The sequence below is a fragment of the Acipenser ruthenus genome, chromosome 3, assembly GCF_902713425.1.
Source record: "Acipenser ruthenus chromosome 3, fAciRut3.2 maternal haplotype, whole genome shotgun sequence".
Classification (NCBI taxonomy): domain Eukaryota; kingdom Metazoa; phylum Chordata; class Actinopteri; order Acipenseriformes; family Acipenseridae; genus Acipenser; species Acipenser ruthenus.
Genome location: NC_081191.1, coordinates 36,316,102 through 36,340,548, shown reverse-complemented (window position 1 = coordinate 36,340,548; position 24,447 = coordinate 36,316,102). Strand labels below are relative to the sequence as shown.

The following is a 24,447-nucleotide window of genomic DNA, read 5'->3' as shown; positions in this document are numbered from 1 at the left end:
AACTGCTGCATGTGCAGACTTGTTCGATGGGCAGCTGGCTAAAAGAACACATTGCTCCACCACTGAATATTGACAAATTGCTAATTATTACATCATAAGCTATTTATATTGCTGGAATGCTACTGTATGGTGTTGTTTATGTTGAACTATTGCCAACTTGTGCAACAACTTCTTACCAGTGTCTTGTGGCTTTACAAGAGTTTTCATAATCGCGCAACAGCCAAAAAACAACTATTACCCCTCAGTATTGAATCAAGTTGTTTTTTCCACTGCAAGATCATTTGGTGCGTAAGTAGGATCAGATAAGTAGGACTAAATAATATATTGAAGCTCACAGTCCATGAAATTTAAACTTAAATGGAGACCATTTTGTTACTGAAAGATTAAACACTGCTGGAACATATCTGAGCTGAGCTGCACCACCATTCACACTTGCCCTTTGACAGTATTTATTAGAAATTGATGGTGATAAAATGTGGGAGGTTTGAATTTATTAAGTATATATTTCTGGATCTACTGTATATATGCAAGTGAAGATTTAAAACGACATGGAAACATAGTTACAAACCTAAGGTTAAGTAAAGGCACTTGATATGTCTTATTTCCTTATTAAGATGTCCCCAGTATCTCTAAGTGTTAAAAGTGAGTGGCCAGGACCAGGTCTGAGAGTACTTGAATGAAACCTGCATACATATTGTACGGTTACATCAGATCTTATTTTAAAGCTTGATTTCTCTAAATTCATGCTGGCGGGGGTAGAGGTGGGGGTTACTATGGAAACCACAGCGGAACAGTGCATGATGTAGCTCCCTAAATAGATCCCCTTTCTGGTCCTTCTTGCTCTACTAAATTAGAACTGCATTTATTAGATGTGTTTTCAGTTTCAATGGTTCTTTCTGTCTTACTTTACATTTGAATTGATGCTGGAATTACTGAATTTGAAATCTATTTTTCTTTACGCAGTCCAGTACTTCTTGTTATACTTTTCACACAATGAAGATCTTACCTTGAGTGCTAAAGAAGTCTGAGATCATTCAAACGTATAGTGTATTGTACTACTCCCTGGTTTCCTACCTCATACAATTTCCTGCTTATGTTAAAATGGAAGTAAATAATATTAAATTGCCCACAACTGACCAATATCTTTTAAATACACTCATTAAGCTTGAACATTAAACTTAAACACTGTTAACATATCAAATGTACCGATTCACTGCACAGACCAATTGATGTTTTCTGGTAACTGGAGACGGTTTCATGACAAGTTGAAAAAATAAAACCCGGTACAAAGTGTTATTCCTCCTCTCCATGGAATTTCATCATATTGTTAGGTCAGCAAGTTCACCAAGACTATGGATCATCAGCATGCTGTTCACTTAGACTGAAGCAGATGGTGGTTGTGCATGAAAAGCAGGAACACTGGCCCCACTGCCCTTGTCAGATGAACCCCATAAAACCCCTTTCCCATCAGTTGGAGAACAAGGACTCTGACAAGGTACATAGGAACACATTGAGGTGAGCCAGTATAAATTAGAGCCTTGCAGAATCTAACAGTGTTGCATGTAACAATGTATATGGGACTATTCATATACTGTATGGAACCTGTGACTATTCATATACTGTATGAGACCTGTTACTATTCACATACCGTATGGAACCTGTGCTGAAGTAGCACAGTCCCTAATATACGATACACCTGGCTTACACAATCCACAATCCTGGCTTTCATACACTTCTATTGTTCTCTGAACCCTTAATATTTGAGTCAATGTTCTTATGCCCATTTTTAACAACGAGAATGTGTGCTTTCTGGTAACTGGAACAGTACGGCATCATACAGTGTCAAAAGCATCTGTTTTTAGGACTTCTATTTGGTATGGAAAGTCTATATATTAGCTTACTGTATATGCTGTGAAAAATATTTCACAAAAATAAATGTATACATGAAAAAAAGACAACATATCATGATTCAGATTGATTAATTTACCAGTTCACAGCATTTCTCACAATCTAACAATAGTGTGCCATGGCATAGACAGTATCCATGGTTATACTCTACATTTTGAAGTTACAATTGTCTGTTGCTTTCCTGGAAATACACACTTGCACGTGTTAGATAAAGCACTTCAGCTATTGCTCCTTGACCCATAAGCCTGTGTAAACTGTAACTAAACCAATAACTATTGCAGTACCTATTTGCTTCAATGCAAAACAACAAAGCAAAAAAACAACATGAAATACTTATTATACATTAAAAAATACTTATATATTAAATCTATAATTTCTATAAAGTCCTCTCTATTAACAGCCCGTGCAAGCATGTGGGGCAAACAGTATTTTTCAAGGTACTTGCTTCCTTGGCCATCGTTCCTGAGGCATGGCTATGTCACACCCAACCACTGTTTTATTGATAGGATGCACCCAATGACCCTTATTAGTCATCAGATTTACTTGGGTCTGGCATTAGTATAATGAATGAGACTTTAATAAAAAATAAATAAAAAAAAAGAATCAATAAAAAAAAAATTGTGACTGACCTCCTCCCTTTAGAGCAGGGGTTCCCTTACTTTTTTTTTCTTTATTTAGAATCACCAATTATTATTTTTTATTTATTTTCCCCCCAATTTGGAATGTCCAATTATGTTTTGTTTTTTCTCCTCACCGCAAGTGAGTCCCCAAACAGCACAGGCGTTCTTAGGGCATCCTCCGATCTCACAAGCCTAAAGCCAGAATCGCTTTTACACCGAGCAATCCAGAGCAGAGGTGGGCAGGCTACCGATCCCAGAGAACAGAGATCAGCCCTGCTTTTTATCCACATCGGAGTCCCCAGCAAAGTTTGGCCTCTTTGCACAGCCTGGATGCAAACCGGCACCATTCAAGCTGTATGACTCATCCTGCGCTCCCAGAGGCAGCGCTTTAACTGGATGAGCCACTCGGGGACCCCCACCCCTACCACTCTTTTTTAAGATGGGAACCAGCTTGGAATTTAGAGATTTTTCCCATGGATCACTAGCCACAAATAACTTAAAAACATGATTATTTATTCTACAAACTAAAAAAAAAAAGAATGTTAGATACTGTTGTTAAAAATTACATCTTTAACAACTGCAAAAACTTTCCTTTGGGAAAGTTGTTTAGAAGTACAGAGCTGAGATGCTGTGTAGGGCAGAAGATTAATGAACTTTTATGAAAATGGGTAGACGAGGAATTATATAATGAACAACAAGTGGTCCCCAAATGAGAATAAATATCAGCCATAATCTTCATATTTTTTGCTAATGAGACAGTGGGCTTTTCATTGGTCATAAAGTGCAGTGAGCCCCAAGCTTGGCCATTCTGACAGTAAATTGTACATTAACTATACTGTATAAGCAACCTTCCATAATTCCCTGTTTTCAACATTTAAAATATGTTTGATGTGCAAGTAAGATAATAACAAGGGAGCACTGTGTGTGCAAGGTATCAACATTGTTTTAGTCTATCATACTCCATTTGCTGTAAGATACTACTAAATGCCAAATAATTAAAAAATATATATTTACAAAGCTCTGGATATGTTCCAGATATGAGAAGGTAATACAATTAAAATGTACAGCTCATGGCATAGCCACAAATAGAAATAATGATAGTTATCTCGAAAAGCAGTTTTCATTTTACTTCAATCGAATTAACTGTCAAGGCTCTATTGATTTCACCGTGTAACAATTATTTTTTTTTTTTTGGTTCCTGGGTAGTAAGTGTTATTTCCTAATTGCTTATGCCTCAAAAGTATAGAAAATGGCTATTATTCCCCACAAACTTTGCTTTTGTGACCAGGACAGTGATATTTTGAAATTTACCTATTTCCAATGAGAAAACGGGCGAATTTGTGTCTTTTCGTTCACATAAAGTCAGAAAAAAACAACATATGAATCCAAATTAACATGTATTTATATTAAAGTAATACAAAAATGACTACAAAAGATTTAGAAGTGAGTGGTTTTTCGAGATACTGTAAATCACTTTCATGAATCAGCCCCCAAATGAAGTCTCCCATCATGTTCTCGTTATACTGTCCTTGGTAGCGGCGTTCAAAGTCCAGTATATCCTGGTGGAAGCGCTCGCCTTGCTCCTCCGAGTACGCTCCCATGTTCTCCTTGAATTTATCAAGATGAGCATCAAGGATATGGACTTTGAGGGACATCCTACAGCCCATTGTGCCGTAGTTCTTCACCAGAGTCTCAACCAGCTCCACATAGTTTTCGGCCTTGTGTTTGCCCAGGAAGCCCGAACCACTGCGACAAAGCTGTTCCAAGCCGCTTTCTCCTTACTAGTGAGCTTCTTGGGGAATTCATTGCACTCCAGGATCTTCTTTATCTGTGGTCCGACGAAGACACCGCCTTTGACCTTTGCCTCAGACAGCTTAGGGAAGAAGTCTTGAAGGTACTTGAAGGCTGCCGACTCCTTATCTAGAGCTCTGACAAATTGTTTCATAAGGCCCAATTTGATGTGCAGTAGTGGCATCAGCACCTTCCGGGGGTCCCAGCCGTACTCATCATACTTCAAGGCGTCCAGCAAGGTCTTGATGCTGTTGTAATCCTCTTTGAGGTGCACCGAGTGAGCCAGGGGAAGAGACGGGTACTTGTTACCATTATGGAGCAGCACGGCTTTGAGGCTCCTGGATGAGCTGTTAATGAAGGACAGTATAACGAGAACATGATGGGAGACTATATTTGGGGGCTGATTCGTGAAAGTGATTTACAGTATAATCGTAAATCTCGAAAAACTACTCACTTCTAAATCTTTTGTAGTCATTTTTGTATTACTTTAGTATAAATACATATTAATTTGGATTCATATGTTGTTTTTTTCTGACTTTATGTGAACGAAAAGACACAAATTCGCCCGTTTTCTCATTGGAAATAGGTACATTTCAAAATATCACTGTCCTGGACAAAAAAGCAAAGTTTGTGGGGAATAATAGCCATTTTCTATACTTTTGAGGCATAAGCAATTAAGAAATAACACTTACTACCCAGGAACAAAAATGGTGTTACATAGTGTTTTCAGTGGATGATGTTCCAATTTAATCAATATAGATATCATTCCACTTTCAGTGTTATTAAAACAAAGCTATAAAAAGTTGATTGAAATAGATCCAACCTTTTTAAACGTTGTGTTCCTCTGGGGAATGGATGAAGGAAGAGCATTTAATCTATGGTAGAATACAATTAGTAACTTAGAGGGAAGTTTAATGTTAAAAAAAGTCTTCGAAATGTAACATGTATTGAATCACTAAGTGTAATAACCTGGGCGGCCTAGCTGGGTCTGTATGCTTAAATAATTACAGCCTTATCAATATAAATACTGTCTCCATGACAGCTGACTTCAACCATTTATAATGAAAGCAGCAAAGGGTCAGGGCCTCAAATACTAGTTCCTGCATTGGAACTCCAGCCTTCTCAAAGAAGAGCACTAGATTCTTGACTGACAGCGATAGGGTCCTCCCTGTCCCAAAGCATCATTAGCTTCCTGAGAAATTCGAAGAGAAGCTTATACAGTTTCAGCGTTTTATTATTAGGCTCAGTTCTAATCAGACCCCCATATTTTTCTTCTTGCCAAGCAATTCCACAGTTCACAAAAAGGGAGAAAAACAGGCGTGAGTTATCATAACTGAAAATGAGAAGCAGCACATAACTGTAATGCTCTGTGTGACAGCAGACAGCTGCAAACTGCCTCCATACGGCATTTTCTTACATGAGTAAATGCATCTTTGTAAATGCATCTTTATTTGATTTTTTTTTAAATTCGAGGGAATACGATGTATATATATATATATATATATATATGTATGTATGTATGTATGTATGTATGTATGTATGTGTATATGTATGTATGTATGTGTATGTATGTATGTATGTATGTATGTATGTATGTATGTATGTATGTATGTATGTATATATATATATCCAAAACAATAAAATAATTGTTATTTAATCTTTGAAGCACAACACCCAAATTGGATTTGAAGACGAAAAAGAAAAAGGCAGACTGCTTTTCACATTCAATGTTGGTACACTTCATTCATGCTACCTTGAATAGAACTCTAAAAGAACAGTATCCCTTTTTTTCAGTCTGAATCTTGTCACCGTTCGTGATTGGGATTCGCTTCGCTGTGTTCAACGACAGTCACTCCATTTCCGTTGCGAACTGGCTCCTTCTTGTGGGAGTCTGCGTAAAATTCAGCAAACACTGGGCAGTGGTCTGAAGCTACTCCACCCCAAGACCAGTTATCTGGGATCCATGGATTGGTAAGGCCTTCCCTCATGACAACCCAGTGACCTATATTCCAGAGAAAAATAAACATTAAGATAGAACTAAATACTTCAAACATTATCCATTCAATGAGGTATACATTGAGTCTTCCTTGGTAATTAAACTGGAATTTTAAGAGAGAATTAAACTTATTCCAGTAGAAATGCAAAGTTTACCAATGATCCTACATTAATCACTATAACGCTATCTGTTTTGGTTGTGGATCTGAACCCGATATATAAAATGCAGAAAACCTGAATACATAGCAACAGTATGAACACACATTCATGCACACATACACACAAACCTGTGTGAGCCTTCTTAAGAGAGCGGCTGACCCAAATGTTGTCAAGGGACTTGGACCCCTGGGGGTTCTTGGTGCTAATGTTAGTGAAAGAGCTTGTGGGGACCAGCGGAGAAAACTTCTCTTTTCTTAACACGTCAAACTCACTGCTATCTGGAGGCAGACTGAAGTCCCCAAGGATGATCAAGTCTTTTTCTCCTGAACAAATCAATATTGTCAGATGTGAATAACTCAGTTCCTTATACAACTACAACTTAAATATCCCTGTTATTACCATATAAATCCTTGCAGAGGCACAATAGTATTCTGAAGAGGGTGACAATCCCTAATGTAAAATAGAGCCAGTTCATCATTATTAGAAAAAATAAATCTAAGCACAAAAGAGTCGTACAACCAACGATTATATATAATAAAACAGGCAACAGATTGAAGTAATTGACATACATTTTCTTAATAATTTAAATTGTAAGTTTTGCAAAGAATTGTTGAATTATGATAAAATGCTTGCAATGACTAGTTGAGATACAGTATCTTCAGTTTTCCTAGTATTGTTTCACAAGTACAGTATTGTGTGTACTGTAGGCAAATTTGCATCCTGAAGCATATGCAGACTCCTTTGTACCAACCATTTTTATTTAGATTTAAAAGGAGCCCAAAACCCCCCAGAACAGAACACAGTAAAGTACTGTACCTTTAAGTGTTTCCTGTAGAGTCTCAGTAAAGAGTGACAGCTTGTGGTTTTCAGTGTGATTCTTGTCATTGGCTTCTCCTCCAGCAGGTGGCAGTGCCAGGTGTATATTTACTAGTGTTACTTCAGACACTCCAATCTGTTAGAGAGCACCATAGAGAACAAACAAACAAACAGAAAAAAATGCTTTAAAACAGTGTAACCAGTTTTATGTAAATGGGCTATAATCCATGCTATGGTATTATGTTTTTTCTACCACACAAGGGAATAGAACATTTTTTAAAATTTTTCGTCTTTAAGGCAAAATAAAGTTTGATATCTAGTGTCACATGATCTCAGATTAAATACACCTTTTTCTGGAAGGCCCCAGAGTTTGTTAGAGAGCATATCTAAACAAACAGCATCATAAAGACCAAGGAGCTATCAAAACAAGTACGGGATAAAGTTGTCACGAAATCCGCGTGTTCATATTCTTTTATGTACTCTTATTATTTGCTCAGCACACACTCTTATCTCAGGGGAGACGTTAGGAGGACAGAGATGTTATTACTCCTAGTGGGATATAGTTCGTGCTCTGGACCCGCAGTATATTCGGATGACCAATATAGTACCCAAGAAATTGACAGACTCATGTATCTAAAGTGTTTTTACGAATCAGAGTATGATCAGTACTCCTTCGGTTTATTAACAGTTAAATATTGGATTGAGTAGCTACAGGCTACTTCATATCCCCAGCTGACAGACGTTCTGGGCAGTCCAGTGTCTTAACAGATATTAACGTTAACACTTTAATACATCTTTATGTATTCGTGCAGCCGGCAGGCCTGGCCACGACCACGACACTAAATACACCCAGTAGCCTCTTTTCAGCACATTCAACAAATGTTCTCCTATCTTCTAAACATAGCGTGAGTCCCTTATAGCAATACATGCAATACATGTGAGATAAAATAATAATTGATTAATGCTTACCCTTTAATATAGATCATAAAAGGATATGACTGTCTTCACCAGGCAAATTAAACTGAGTTAAATCAGTTCAATTGTGTTTTTGGTTTGCAGAAGATGGACCTTACCCTGTCTGGGATGAGTGTGGTACTCCATTGAAATTACTCTGGAGTTTTATAGGTTTTTCGTCTCATTGGAATACATGGGACACCTCAATTAAATCCAATCATTAATCAGGTGGGACAGTTCTTATCCATTTTACAAATAATAGTTTTCTAAAGATCCGGACTAACTTTTCAGAATTAATAGGTGTCATGTACTCAATAAATTCAATACTTCATATTTGTCTAACTCCAAACCTATGATCTAATTTCTTTGCTTTCCTCCGAGCCCCTCCTTTATCTGAAAAGATAAGTGAACCAAGGTTCCCAGGATCTTGGTTTATAACATAATATAAAAACACTACTGCATGCAAAACACAAATTTTATATGTGTTATATATGAGAGATGTTCTTAATATGTGACATAATCTTCTAAGTGATTATATTATGCTAAATTAAAGGTATGTGTTTCTTTTAACTTCATATTGTTTCATCATTTTGTTAATGAGTCAGTTTTGATTCCATATACTATTGTCTAACAGAGTATTTGACAAAAGTTTGTCTCATACAATATTCAAGTCATTTAGTTTCACTAAGTTTAAGTGGTAATAGTTTTCATTACAATTATTTATCCATTAAGAGATGCACTGACCAGGCTCTGACCTGTACCTCTCTGGGAATAGGAAACTGCTAGCAGTTTCCACAGTCTCTTGTTTTTTTCCAAGGTCAGAGTCTGTGCAAAGCACTTTATTAGATATATGACCTGACCATTAAGCCATGATTTGTGCATATTATTTCAAGACATTTACTTATCAATACTAAACCACTAACTCCATAAACCTTAACACTACAAGTCTATGAGATTTGCAATTTTGCTGAAGTGGAATGTAAGATGACCCCCTCCTTTCTCTACAGCCCATATGAGGCCCTTTTTCACTGCAGCAAAGTCATGAACAAGCAATAATACTTGTTAGTTTTAAATAATATGTTTTCTCATTATAGCAAATACTTAAAACATATTATTAATCTTATGAAATCAAATCATTATTTTTAGTTTCAAATATCATGCTGTCTACAAAAGGGGTTAATCATTTATTTTATTAATTTATAATAACTTTGTGTCTAATTATTATTTTTTTTAACTATTATGAACTATAAACAGTACCAATTAGCACTGAACCTGTTTCATTATAAGATAATCTTTCAATTAATTTACCTCTGTTTATCAGTTGCTATATTACTTTGGTGAATCCCTCTTAAGATTTAAATCCAAATATAGGCCAGTATAACTGCATTCAACTAGGCTTGACCCTTCTCTTTGTTCATACAAAATCCAGCCGAGACAGGATTTTTTTCTCAAGACCTCTGGCTTGTTAGTTAATCTTTTGGTCATAAAGAGTCTCTTCTTATCTTGTGTTTTTAAAACATAAATTTGTAGATTAACGTTCACTTTTAGCCGGAATGGTGCTTTTTTATCAAGCGTCATACTTTCTGAAGATAAGATATACTAATGGTAAATCGTTCATTATATATATTTTCTTAGGGATTCTCAGACTACTAAGTATTTAATTGAATACATGGGTAATTCCAAACAAGAGAGGACTGACCTATTTCATGGAGCAAGAGAGCCACCTACTAGTGGTACAAGGATACTCTTTCTTTATCCTTCCTAATATCTTTGACACTTCATTTTATAATACATCCCATATTTGAAATTGCCTAGTCCATGTCCTGCATATCCCAGCGTTCCCAGCAGGATTCAACTTCTGTGACGGGTACAGCTCTGGTTGGTTCCGCAAAAACGACAACAGGCCCCTTTATCCAAAGTTTAGCATCACAGGTGTGAGACGCCATCTTCCTCACTTCGCACCTACAAGATACTTGGACACGTTTAGCTGGGACACCTTCTACACATTCCAATTTACCTAGATGTGCCCATTTCACTAAATGACCTCCTTCACAATTTATGCATTCAATCCTCTTAATATCCTTTGGATCTACATTTATATGAGAGAAAGAAATTCCTTCAGAATCATTACATTCAAACAAGATTCTACAGTGTTTAGCTAAATGACTACAGGCTGGACAAAGTTTGGGCCCAGTCACTGATGTCTTGCTTTGGCACATATTACATGCACACATAATAAGAGGATTATGTTTCAATTTGTGTGTCAGGGTTAATTCTGCACCATGTACAATAGTTCTGGATCTGTACACATTGTTACTATACATTCCCTTCTGTTCGTACAGAGTCACTTTGCGAGGTACGCCTTCCATCCAGAACACTGAAGGAGGCCAAAACTCACTGTTATTCATATTTTCTGGTATCCAATTACTGTTCTGCCTCACATCATCAGTTGGTAGACACAATACAACTGAATCTGATTCAATTGATGAACCAACAGCTGTAGCTACTGAGATCCTCCATGCAAAAGGAGTCAATATTTTACTGACCAGCCTAGCTGATTCAGCGTTACTTGCGACAAAGTTCTGGAGAAGCACCAATCAGGGTTGGGTTATAAAAAAATATCCCAAACTTTGAACATCCCCCGGAGCACCGTTAAATCCATTATTAAAAAATGGAAAGAATATGGCACAACCGCGACTCTGCCTAGAGAAGGCCGTCCACCAAAACTCAGTGACCAGGTAAGGAGAGCATTAGTCAGAAAAGCAACCAAGAAGCCAATGGTAACTCTGAAGGAGCTGGAGAGATCCACAGCTGAGATGGGAGAAACCGTCCATGGGACAACTATAAACCGGACGCTCCACAAAGCTGGGCTTTATGGAAGAGTGGCGAGAAGAAAGTCATTGCTGAAAAAAACCCATATCAAATCCCGTTTGGATTTTGCCAAAAGGCATGTGGGAGACACAGCAAACATGTGGAAAAAGGTTCTCTGGTCTGATGAGACCAAAATTGAACTTTTTGGCCTTAGCGCAAAACGCTATGTGTGGCGCAAAGCCAACACTGCTCATCACCCTGAGAACACCATCCCCACGGTGAAGCATGGTGGTGGCAGCATCATGTTATGGGGATGCTTTTCATCGGCAGGGTCTGGGAAACTGGTCAGGATTGAGGGCAAGATGGATGGAGCCAAATACAGGGAAATTCTAGAGGAAAACCTGTTTCAGTCTGCAAGAGACCTGGGACTGGGGCAGAGGTTCACCTTCCAGCAGGACAATGACCCAAAACACACAGCCAAAGCTACACTGGAGTGGTTTAAAAACAAGAACCTGAATGTCTTAGAATGGCCCAGTCAAAGCCCAGACCTCAATCCGATTGAGAATCTGTGGCAAGACTTGAAAATTGCTGTTCACCAACGGTCCCCATCCAACTTGACAGAGCTTGAGCAATTTTGCCAAGAAGAATGGGCAAAAATTGCAGGATCCAGATGTGCAAAGCTGGACTTACCCAAAAAGACTCACAGCTGTAATTGCTGCCAAAGGTGCTTCTACCAAGTATTGACGACTCAGGGGGGTGAATACTTATACAACCAACAAATGTCTTTTTTTTTGTATAATTAACTTTTGTGTCACAATAAAAAATATTTTGCACCTTCAAAGTGTTAAGTATGTTGTGTAAATCAAATGGTAAAAATCCCAATTAAATCCATTTTAATTCCAGGTTGTAACACTACAAAATGTGGAAAAGTCCAAGGGGGGTGAATACTTATGCAAGGCACTGTACATGCTTCCCTTTGGTCACCTCATCCGCCAACACAGCCTCATGTTTCACTCCTATGCTGATGACACCCAGCTCTACTTAAAACTCAACCCTGGTAGCTCCTCTGCCATGGTCCGGCTCTTGGCTTGCATTCAAGACATCAAGGCCTGGATGTCTGCCAATTTTCTTCAGCTGAACACTAGCAAATCTGAACTCCTTCTAGTAGGATCTAAAACTCAACTTAAGAATCTCAATATAGCTGCCCTGAACCTCAGAAACTGTCTGCTGCTGCCTTCCCCCACAGTATGAAGCCTTGGTGTACTTCTTGACAGCAACCTCTCCTTTGATGCCCACATCTCCTCCGTGGTCAAATCTTTCTTCTACCATCTTCGAAACATCTCCAAAGTCCGTCCCTAGCTTTCCCTCCCGGATGCGGAGATACTCTGTCATGCATTTGTCTCCTCTCTACTTGACTACTGCAACTCTCTATATGGCGGTCTCCCGGCACGCACCATAAACCGACTGCAGCTAGTCCAGAATGCCACTGCCAGGATCCTTACCAGATGCAAGAAACATGATCACATCACACCCCAGCTGCACTGGCTACCTGTAAAGTTCAGGATTATTTTCAAAACTCTCCTGCTCACCTACAATGCCCTTCATCACACAGGTCCCGAGGACCTCCTCAACCTGCTGACCCGCTATGTCCCTGCCCACAAGCTGAGGTCCTCCGACTCTGGCCTGCTTGTTATCCCCAGCATAAGTGCTCCACACTTGGAGAACGCTTGTTTAGCTTCATGGCTCCAGCTCTTTGGAACTCTCTCCCAGCTTTGGTGCTTGTTGCTACCACCGTCGCTCGCTTAAATCAACTCTCAAGACCCACCTGTTCTCTCTTGCTTTCCATGCACTTTAAGCCTGATATCTGGTATTAGCTGCTGTGTTGCTGCAACTATTTATTGTATTATGCTACTATCATGTATTATGCACTTTACACTGTATTTAATGTATTATGCTTTTTTTTTTTTTTACTGTATATCATGTATTATGCATTTCTCTGTATTTAAAAGTATTATGGATTTTCTTATGTGTTACTGCATCTTGTAAAGCACCTTGTGTTGGTGGTCCACTATGAAAGGAGCTATATAAAATAGATTGATTGATTGATAATTACATAATGCAGCACAAGTTTCAATAATGGTGGTCAGGACAATGCTTTTTTTTCAGAGGCAGTTCCACTGAGGTCCAGTTTACTGCAAATTATTTTTTTTGTAATTACGCACATTATGTTATTTGCTAGTTTATTTTTCCACAACAGACCCAGTAGGTTACCAAGGTTTATATCCAGCATAAAGGTGACAGTTATTTAAATAAAGCCTAACCTGAAAACCCCTGTGTTTTGCAGTTTATTGGCATGAAAGTAAAAATGTAATGACTACTGTATGAAGACACTAACCTTAAACTGTGCAAGGTATGGTTTAGGGTAAGTTTGCTTTCCATTGCCATTGGCTTGTGGACTTTCTAGCAGGGTGGAATCCTTCAGCTCAATTCCAAAAGTACTGTCCCACAGGTATCCAGCAAACTCTGAGCCCTGCAGGAAATAGGAGGTCAGGAGTTATTGCTTATCATGCCAGCATCAATGTACATGCCCCTAGGGAAGACTATTGTTACCTCCAGGGTGCAGCCCTCAGCCTGCTGCTTCAGGCACTACAGCCCCCTGTCAGTAACAACAGTCTTTCCTCGGGTCAATAATTTTATACTATAGCCCTCCTCTCCAGTTAATAACTAATATATATTAATAAATATATAAAAAAAAATGAAAATGGCATGGACAAAAATGATGGGACCGCTAACCTAATATTTTGTTGCACAACCTTTAGAGGCAATCACTGCAATCAAACGTTTTCTGTAGCTCTCAATGAGACTTCTGCACCTGTTAATAGGTAGTTCGGCCCACTCTTCCTGAGCAAACTGCTCCAGCTGTCTCAGGTTTGATGGGTGCCTTCTCCAGACTGCAAGTTTCAGCTCTTTTCATAGATGTTCGATAGGATTTAGATCAGGACTCATAGAAGGCCACTTCAGAATAGTCCAATGTTTTGTTCTTATCCATTCTTGGGTGCTTTTAGCTGTGTGTTTTGGGTCATTATCCTGTTGGAGGACCCATGACCTGCGACTGAGACAAAGCTTTCTGACACTGGGCAGTACGTTTCGCTCCAGAATGCCTTGATAGTCTTGAGATTTCATTGTGCCCTGCACAGATTCAAGGCACCCTGTGCCAGGCGCAGCAAAGCAGCCCCAAAACTTAACCGAGCCTCCTCCATGTTTCACTGTAGGTATGGTGTTCTTTTCTTTGAAAGCTTCATTTTTTCGTCTGTGAACATAGAGCTGATGTGACTTGCCAAAAAGCTCCAGTTTTGACTCATCTGTCTAAAGGACATTCTTCCAGAAGGATTGTGGCTTGTCAATATGCATTTTAGCAAATTCAAGTCTGGCTTTTTTATGTTTTTCTGTCAAAAGTGGAGTCCTCTTGGGTCTTCTTCCATGGAGCCCACTTTTGCTCAAAAAGCGACGGATGGTACGATCAGAAACTGACGTACCTTCACCTTGGAGTTCAGCTTGTATCTCTTTGGCAGTTATCCTTGGTTCTTTTTCTACCATTCGCACTATCCTTCTGTTCAATCTGGGGTCGATTTTCCTCTTGCGGCCGCGCCCAGGGAGGTTGTCTACAGTTCCATGGACCTTAAACTTCTTAATAATATTTGCAACTGTTGTCACAGGAACATCAAGCTGCTTGGAGATGGTCTTGTAGCCTTTACCTTTACCATGCTTGTCTATTATTTTCTTTCTGATCTCCTCAGACAACTCTCTCCTTTGCTTTCTCTGGTCCATGTTCAGTGTGGTGCACACAACGATACCAAACAGCACAGTGACTACTTTTCTCCATTTAAATAGGCTGAATGACTGATTACAAGATTGGAGACATGTGTGATACTAATTAAAGAAACAAATTAGTTTGAAATATCACTATAATCCAATTATTTATTATCTTTTCTAAGGGGTACCAACAAATGTGTCCAGGCCATTTTAAAATATCTTTGTAGAATAAGCAATAATTCATCTCTTTTCACAGCTTCTTTGCTTTATTCTACGACATACCAAAGGCATGCAAGTATACATGATAAAATAGCTTTTAATTTCATCACTTTTCAGGAGGAATGAAGCATTATTTCAATGAGCTGTAAGGGTACCAACAAATTTGAGCACGTCTCTATATACACACACACACACACACACACACAGACACAGAGAGAGAGAGATAGAGATAGATAGATTGTTGGGAGCCATAGATTTGTTGGGTTCCGCCTTATAACGAGAATGACTGTGCAGCCGTATACATGTATAGCGAAAAACTACATGGGAGGCAAGATGGCTTATGCTATATTTATGTTGTGCTGTTTTGAGTTGACTTACTTCTGAGAGCAGCCGATGTTTAAGCTTGTTATGTTTACAGCTGCCGTATTGTGCAGCATGACTGTGCTTGGTTGCTAAGATACAGACTGCCTTTGTATCTCAGTTAGTGAAAGCAAAATAAAGCGGTGTTGATTTTTCAGTGAACTCTTTGTTTTGTGTGCTTTCAATACTTAACAGCTTACATGTTCAGGTGGTCAACTCTGGTTTCGACTACACCAGCCGGCATGTCACAGTGGAGTTACACAGCTCCCAAAGAATGGGGTGATGTATTTGGGGGCTGTGTCACTGACCTTAGACGCTGTAGAGTCGCAGGGGGGAAAGGTTGAGAACCACTGCTCTATTTCATTCAGTCACTGAGACCTAGAATCACCTTGACTGTCACTGCTGCTTTAGGACTGCTCGGCTGGAAAATGTGGTCCGAATGACATATTCCTCAAACCTCCATCACTTCGCAATCTACTCAAGCACTGGGAAGTACGAGCTACACTGTTGATCACCACCAGACAAACCCCAGTCTACAGTGACCTTGCAGTTTGATCCCATCATGGTATTTGGGGCCTTGTAATATCGGTGGTCGTTTTGATGAGATGGTAAACCAGATCTCTCTACCCTGGATCTAAATGACCCGTGGCTGTATCAGCAATAATGACATGCAATAAGCCAGTTCTCATACATAAATGAACAAACTTTTTAAACTCAATAAAGATAATTTTATAGGAAATATTTTTTTAGGGAGTTGTTTTGCTGCTGTAGACTCCTGTTCCCTAGGGATTTTTGTATGCAGTATGCTTAGCCTAAGAGCTGAAACACTGTATCAAACTTTCCTAAAACGCAGACGGAGAACTTACTGTTAAAATCATATCCATTATCCAGCTGCTGCATTCTAAGATTTGAGACACCCTGCACCACAGCACAGCTGCATTGTCGAGGATTTAGTTCTGTACATCATGTCTGATTCAATTGTTTTGTTCTCTATTTTGCTTCATTACAATGCTGTCAAACAATAAATTCATCCATTGATATATTTTGGAGGACCCAAACCTGTACATAGCTTCTGTGTTTTAGTATTGTATATATGTGTATTGGTTTAGTTACTCTGTCTAGTAAACCAAGGCAGGTGGAGAGAGGTGGAAGGAATAAAGAAATACATATCATGGTCAATAGGGGGCGGTATATATATATATATATCTATATATATATATATATATATATATATATATATATATATATATATATATATATATATATATATATATACCTGTATATATATAGTATGTAGCTTTTTTGTTTGGTAAAGAGCCTCTGCAATTCATTTTTATTGACAAATAAATATGTTTTAATGTTTACTGGCTTGTAAGAGCAGGTGACAGGTTAGCTCATACAGTTATTATTATTATAAAATTACAAAAATTAAAAGTTAAAGTAAAAAATACCAGTGTTAAAATTATAGGCTGAAAGGGCAACCAATGTGACAACATTACTTTATGTGGCTGAAACTCTGCCAGACAAAGCAAACATTTTTGTATCCCACCCTAAAAAAATAAACAAACATTTTAAAAAAGGAAGTCAGTGTAGCCAAGACAGTGTCCCGGAACGCAGAGTGTATTTTGCTCATGTTTTAGGACTTGCCTAATGACTCTACCTTTTGTGACTGTCCTGCAGGCCTGTCCGAGACGGCACATTTCCAGGATCCTCGGGCGCCCTTCCACTTGCGGACGCTGGGCAGTGTCGACTGGTTCAGTTCTGCACAAAGCTGCAAAGCAGATGTTTCAGTTCAGTTGTTATTCATCCTCACCAAAAGGGCATGAAGGTTCCCGTACAAGTGGACAATATGCTTCATGTAGTCATGCCTCCTGTGAGCACCATGCACTGAAGTAACTCTGCTGTAACTAAGGCTAAAAAAACCCCTTCAGTTTAGTTTTCTGTTACACCGATTTGTATTACCTTGCCATTAACTCAAATGCTGCGTGTTACATCACCGAAACTTAATATATTATTACAGTATGTAATGTAACAATTTACATCTCTTATTAATGAACATTTCCTGAATGAAACGTTACCTAACACTGTCAGTTAATGAAAAGAGACGTTAACCCTAACAAAACTGTCCAGTTGTCTGGCTCAATATTGGTGTTTTTATTTGTGAATATTTGGCTTCCACATGCTTATCCTGTCTAAATGTCTGGGTCAGTTAAATAAGTTCTTCCATCAACAGTATAGTTAACTATCTTCCACATCAAGTGCTGAGTGGTTGGGACTGGAGTCAAGCACAAGCCTTTACAATGCAGATTTCGAGAATGGCAAAAGTGTTTGATAATAGGGACAGGGGCGTTATAATAATCTCCAAAATCAGTGATTTCATTGGTAGGCGTTAAGTCTGTTTAAAAATAGGTACTAGCACACAGAACAAGGCTGTCTGTTCTACAGTACAATATCTGAACATTTAAAACTTAAATATTTGGTTAGAAGAGTAAATTCCATTAAGAGCTAGTAGCAAGTACAATAAATGGATAAGAACGATTTCAAATAAGAGCAATTACAAAAAACATGAATACGGTTACCTTTAAAAGTAAAATGAAGTACAAGATACAGAAAATAACATTATGATTGAGAGCAGTAGTAGAATACAGCAAAGTGTGGAGCAGTTCATTGCAAGTGCAAGCTGATGCAGGTACTGGTAAACTGGGTGCCATATAGTGCAGTACAGTCCAGAGTTGTGAGGTTTATAGATGCTGTCTGATGCTGTCTGGGGCAGAAAGGTCGAGACAGCGATAGGCAAGTACAAGAGTTCTGAATTGAATGCGAGCAGCAATAGGGAGCCAGTGGAGGGAGCGGAGCAGTGGAGTAGCGTGGGAGAAACGAGGAAGGGAAAAAACAAGGCGAGCAGCAGAGTTTTGGAAGAGCTGGAGCGGATGGATAGCGGAAGCAGGGAGGCCGGCCAGGACGGAGTTGCAGTAATCAAGGCAGGACAGTACCATGGCCTGAACTAGGAGCTGAGTGAAGTAGTCGGTGAGGAAGGGGCGAATCTGTGTATGTTGCTGAGGAAACAGCGACAGGCGCGTGTCAGAGTAGAGATATGCTGAGAGTAGGAGAGGGAGGGGTCGAGGGTGACACTGAGATTCTTGATGGATGAGGAGGGAGAGAGGATGGTAGATAGAAATAGAGAGATCAGTGGTGGGGGAGGAAGAAAAGGAGGTCTGATTTGGAGAAGTTGCATTTAAGATGATGCAAGTGCATCCAGGAGGAGATGGCTAAGAGAGAGGTAGAGATATGGGATGAGATGTGGGCATCAGAGGGGGAAAGGAGAGGAAGATCTGGGCATCATCAGCATAGAAATGATACGAGAAGCCATGGGAGAATATGAGGGGACCCAATGAGTAGGTGTAGAGAGAAAACAGGAGGGGTCCCAGGACTGAGCCTTGTGGGACACCTGTAGAAAGAGAGCAAGAGGCAGAGGATGAGCCATGCCAGGACACCTGGTACGAGCGATTGGAGGGGTAGGAGAACCAGGCAAGAGCAGTGCTGCAGAGTCCAGGTCAGTGAGGGAGGACAGGAGAATAGAGTGGTTGACTGTGTCAAAAGCAGGAGAGGTCAAGGAGAATTAGGACAGAGAAGAGGGAGGCAGCACAGGCAGAGAGTAGAGAGTTAGTGATGGAGAGAAGAGCAGTGTCAATGGAGTGTGCCGGGCAAAAACCGGATTGGATATATGTGTATATGGATGTATGACAGGAAAGCAGAGAGCTGGTGCTGTACCGCTCGCTCAAGGGTTTTAGAGAGGAAAGGGAGAAGGGAGACAGGACGATAGTTCTGGAGGGAAGCGGGATCAACGGATGTTTTTTTTTTTTTTTTAAGATGGGGGTGATGCAGGCCTGTTTGAAAGCAGAGGGGAAAGGGCCAGAGAGTAGAGAGGTGTTGAGGAGAGGAAATGAAAGGGAGTAGAGAAGGGGAGCAGCCTGGAAAAGGTGAGTGGGAAGGGGGTCCAGAGCACACATGGTGGGTTTGTGGCCCTGGATCAGGGAGCAAAGATCAGTCAGAGAGAAGCGAGAAGGAGGGTAAATTAGTAGGGTAAATTAGTAGGGTGATGGGGAGTGAGTGAGCAGAGGACAGGGGGTGGGTGTGGAAGGAAGGAGGCAAGGAATTGAAAAGTTTGCGATGTCAGTGATTTTGGAGAAGGAGGCAAAGTCGTCAGCTGAGATAGAGGAAGGTAGAAGAGGGGGGAGGGCTAAGGAGGGAGGAGAAGGTAGAGAAAAGAGATTTTAGTAGAAGACCGAATGATAGAGGGCTCCTGAGTGGCGCATCCAGTAAAGGCGCTCCACGTGGAGTGCAGGATGCGCCCTACAGTTTGGACGTTGCTGGTTCGAGTGCCAGGCTATTCCTTTGCCAACCGAGGACGGGAGCTCCCAGGGGGCGGCGCGCAATTGGCCGAGCACTGCCCAGGGGTAGGGAGGGCTAGGTCGGCCAGGGTGTCCTCGGCTCACTGCGCACCAGCGACCCATGTGGTCTGGCCAGGCACCTGCGGGCTTGCCTGTAAGCTGCCCAGGGTTGCGTTGTCCTCCGACGCTGTAGCTCTGGGTGGCGACATGGTGAGTTTGCTGTGTGTAAAGAAGCGGGAGGCTGACGTCACACGCTTCGGAGGACAGAGTGTGTTCGTCTTCGCCGCTCCTGAGTTAGCGCAGGGGTGGTAGCGGTGGGCAGAGCCTTTAATATCTAAACTGTTGGGGAAAAATAAATCTTACTTTCTCCACGTCATGCAATAATTTTGTTGGGCCAAATGCTATTGTAAGAATAAAAGGTTGTAGGGCTGTAATGGGTTACAGTACTACAGAGAAATTTAAACTTACAGCAACTGTCTGAATAATTACTGGTGCTACTGTTCCTACAGTAAGAAATGTAAGAGCTGAGAGACGCAGTTTGGGTAAGCAGTAATCAATCACAGAGAATACTTGCGACAGCAAAACATTCATTGAGTATGAAGGCAGTGATTTAATCTGAAGGGAAACAATGCTTTAAACTCCCTTTTTATTTGGCATTTCAAATAAAGGTCTTTTCAAACGATTACTCATTTGTGCAGTACACATAACAAATCACTTGAAGCATGAGCAGTTGCCCTTCATGACTTTCATACATACTGTACAGAACCCTCTCCCATACATGCAGCCCCTCTGGTTTACCGCAGCAAGACAACCATTCAGTTACAGGCTCTGTGTTTCTGAAGGTGCCTTCAGGCATACAGCCCCCGAGATGTAATGGATATAAATGAGATACCAATAATCATAACGGAGGGGGAATGAAAGTATAGATCTCTGTCCCACTTGGATGCATGGACACTGCAGGAGAAGGTGTTCATAAGAAAGAACATGCACAGTCAGTTGTGCTCCCTCCTCTCCTCAGATGACTTAAATCTGTCCGATCCTGATAATAAACCTTAGCTAACTTCCTTGCTTCGGTATAGGAAGTGTTGATTTGGATTGGATCAACCGGATTTCAGGGAGGGATTTCATACTGGAAACTACTGCATTTTGAAACAATATGCCATACAATGGGAGTCTTACTTGCATTCCTGCAGCAAAACTAAAATGTAAAAGTACAATTTTACAGCGACTTGAACTAACAATTCACTGCCTCTTACCAGCAAGTAAACTCCATAACAAATTGAAGGTATTCTGACCTCTTTGAATACTATCAGGATATTACTTACAACTCTAAAGAACGTCTCTGAAAATACATCTAAAGTATATTATTTATAAACATAACTATGGTCTAAATATATCATAGTAAACAATATTTCTATAAAAAATGTATACAAATCTAAAACTTAAATCAAACACGTTGCATTTAACGAAACATGTCTTCCAATTAATTTTACATGACCAAGTCTGTCACTGAAACATCTTTCCAGATTGCAGATCCAGGATCCCTCTTGATCCCGGGTTAAAAGAAAGCTAAAGCAGACCATGGGAGGGCTGTGGTACTGAAGCCCAGTAATCCAGAACACAGTGCGTTTCCTTCAAAATGCAGCACGTCCGCTAGAAGCATTAGTCTGGCTGGGAGGCAGAAGAGTTGAACCTCCTAACAATTCTTCATATGGCATTTTTTAAAGGCAAGTTTTTTTTCCAGCAGATGAGTATCACAGTAGACTTTAATGGTGGTTTAGCACAACCAGTCATTGCGGCTATAGTTACCATTTATAGTTACCATTTATATTCATGACTGTTTAGAATGATTAACACTGAAAAGTATGCAGACTGTTTTCCATTAGGGATCAAGTAATTTGTATTGCTGCACCACTAAACTGACAACAAGGTTTTCCTGCATATTTGGTTGTGTAAGATTTTGCTGTCAAAAAAAATAAAATAATAATTGCTTGTTAACAAATTTTCAAAAGAATGTATACAAAAAAGTCTTAAAATCCCCCCCCCCCCCCCTTCTTTGCCCCTCCCCCTCAAGCCCACCCTTGATTTCGCCACTGCAGTCAAATACCGAGTATGTGAAGTAACGTTGTACTGGGAAAACCTGTACTGTCACTTTAGAACTGGCTACTGAGGAGTTTGTCAGAGTTGCTGATATTTTGGAAATGCTCGTCACACCTGACAAATCTGATGGCAGTGACAGCTTGATCTTGAGAAAACTCAACCGCTGGCTACAGCCCCTTTGAAAATACAACAACTGGAGACAGAGATGTAATGCTAGTGATTACATAAGTGTAGCCTGAAGAATCTCATCTGGGCAGAAACTGTAAAATGGTGTTTTATAAAGTGGTGGCGCCCAGATATTATGCAGATATTTCTATAATTGCTATAATGGTTTTTCTCAATAGGTGGATCATGCCACAGCAAAATCACTTTCAAGAGTGTCAAATAATAAAATTAGTAGGGGCTCCCGAGCGTTGCATCCAGTAAAAGCACTCGCGTAGAGTGCAGGATGCGCCCTATAGTCTGGACGTCGCCGGTTCGAGTCCAGGTTATTCCTTTGCTGCCCGAGGACAGGAGCTCCTGTAGTTGGCCAAACTACAAAAAAAACGAATTGGCAACTACTAAATTTAAAAAAAAATAAAATAAAGAAATACAAATAATAAAATTAGAGAACAATTAGATCTGACTGTTGTTCAAGATGTCGGTTATTAAAATGTGAGCCAAGTTAAAGTGTATAAATAGGGCTGTACTTTGTTTACAGTAAATAATGGCTTTTTTCATAGAATTTCACGGTCTAAAACCAGTCATAAAAAAAAATGTATTATACAAAAAATGTTCCTAAATATTTAAATGCTAACCTGAACAGTAAAAGCTAAAAATTGCAGAATATTTAGTTTTTTTATGTCCACTTTTTAACAAAATAAAAACATAACAAAATGTCAAAATAACAGACATATGAAATGTCACTTCTTGTACTGGACAGAACGATCTTTAGCAGAAATATTTCTGATCTTCATTTGATTTAAAAAAAAAGAAATTGTGCAGCTCTGTGCAGTGTGTTTAATCAGTAAATGCAGTGTAATATTGTATTGTGTCAAAAGGCAAACATTTGCTGTATTTATTTTATATGATAAGTGATATGTATATTTACACTAGTCTTTCAGAAATGGGAATTTTCATGGGGAACTACATACCGGTATTACAAGGCAATGGGTACATTTCACAGAAATTGTGAAATCTGTGCTAACCATGAAGAGAATACAGTCTTGGTAATAAAGCATAGTGAAAGCATGGTAAAGCATTGTAAAGACCAGCAAGGTATGGTAAAGCATATTAAGAAACATGACAAACCAGATATATAAATAAATAAAACACAGGATCCACACAGCAGCTCATGAGCCTCTATTTAAAAGTTTGAGACAACAAAAAGTAAACAAACCAGATTATGCGTGCGCACACATAGTGATCTCTATGGAAAGCCATCTGGGACAAAAACGCGTTGTGCTGCTTTAGAGCAAGTCAGAATCTCATGGGACAGAAAAAAGGCAAGCACATCATTCTGAAATTCCTTGCTTAAACAGTACCCAACTTCCTGAAAATGTTGTGCAGTGATTTTTATATTAGTTCTGGGACAAATATCCGAATATTGGAAAAAATATATTTTTACATGTGTTCGGATACAAAAATCTGATGTTCGTATTCGCTAGGAATGACAAAAATACCTTACACTTATTTACCGCCTCACCAGAAGTTGTAAGGTCTTGCTGTAAAATAAAGGCACACAGGCAGGGGCCATGGCCACACCCCCTGCCCCTGCTGCTATGCTGTCTCTGCCTGTGTTCAAAGCAATATAATGGCTTTTATTACTTTTTGAAAAAAACAAATATTGTTACGAATATTTAAATTATGAGCGAATATCCGAACATGAAAATCCTGTGTTGGTCCCAGCACTACAATAAACATGAAACAGATAATGTACATGACAGGAACAGCCTAATCTGCATATGGCAACAAACCTTTTTTTGTGTGTGTGGACTTTTCTAAAGGTCGTAAGATATTGCCGTTTTAATCCTAACAGAACTGTTTTTTGTAATGCTTTTTCTGACTATAGAGTTGAAAACAGCAAGATAAATAGCCGATTCAACATACATTAATTTTGTTTTCCATTAATGTCTGTCTCAAAATGTTCTAATCCCATCTGTTGAGCACCATTGTGCCAATAACTAAGAGATGGTATTAGGAAATCACATTACTGTTTCCATGGAAATCATAAACTATAACTTTTTAAAATGCAAATTGTATTAGCTTGTATAATGGGTGTGCCTTCTGTGGTCTGGTTGAGTCCTTGTTTCAGATGAGGTAGAGTGAGACCCAACCTGTTTAGTGAGTTTGTTAATACTTCCAAGGAAAAGATAATGCATTAACAACAACTTTAACAAAAGATAAATTTGCATGGATATCGTGCAAAGGTTTTTTTTTTTTTTTCACGTGGTGGGCTGATGGTTCCATGAATAGAGGAAAGATAAAAAAAAATTGAAAAGGTTTCCATTCTCGCAAGCCAACACTTGGAC

The 24,447-nt window shown here is 39.5% G+C and overlaps 1 protein-coding gene across 3 annotated transcripts in view; it reads right to left on the bottom strand.

The window, feature by feature from the left end:
* Positions 1–4,989: 4,989 nt before the first annotated feature.
* The window catches only part of LOC117394294 (endonuclease/exonuclease/phosphatase family domain-containing protein 1-like), a 52,243-nt gene continuing 32,785 nt past the window's right edge, over positions 4,990–24,447 (bottom strand). Inside the window, exons 3-7 of one of the 3 annotated variants that reach the window (XM_033992417.3) lie at positions 17,107–17,217; positions 13,450–13,584; positions 7,290–7,425; positions 6,602–6,796; positions 4,990–6,321 (exon numbers count right to left, since the gene is read on the bottom strand). In XM_033992417.3, the coding sequence (XP_033848308.3) occupies positions 6,125–6,321; positions 6,602–6,796; positions 7,290–7,425; positions 13,450–13,584; positions 17,107–17,217 (774 nt within the window). In that variant the 3' untranslated portion in view covers positions 4,990–6,124. Of the gene's footprint in view, positions 6,322–6,601; positions 6,797–6,817; positions 6,924–7,289; positions 7,426–13,449; positions 13,585–17,106; positions 17,218–24,447 lie in introns of those variants that run through there. The other 2 variants (XM_033992420.3, XM_059012838.1) reach the window with 2 other exon arrangements.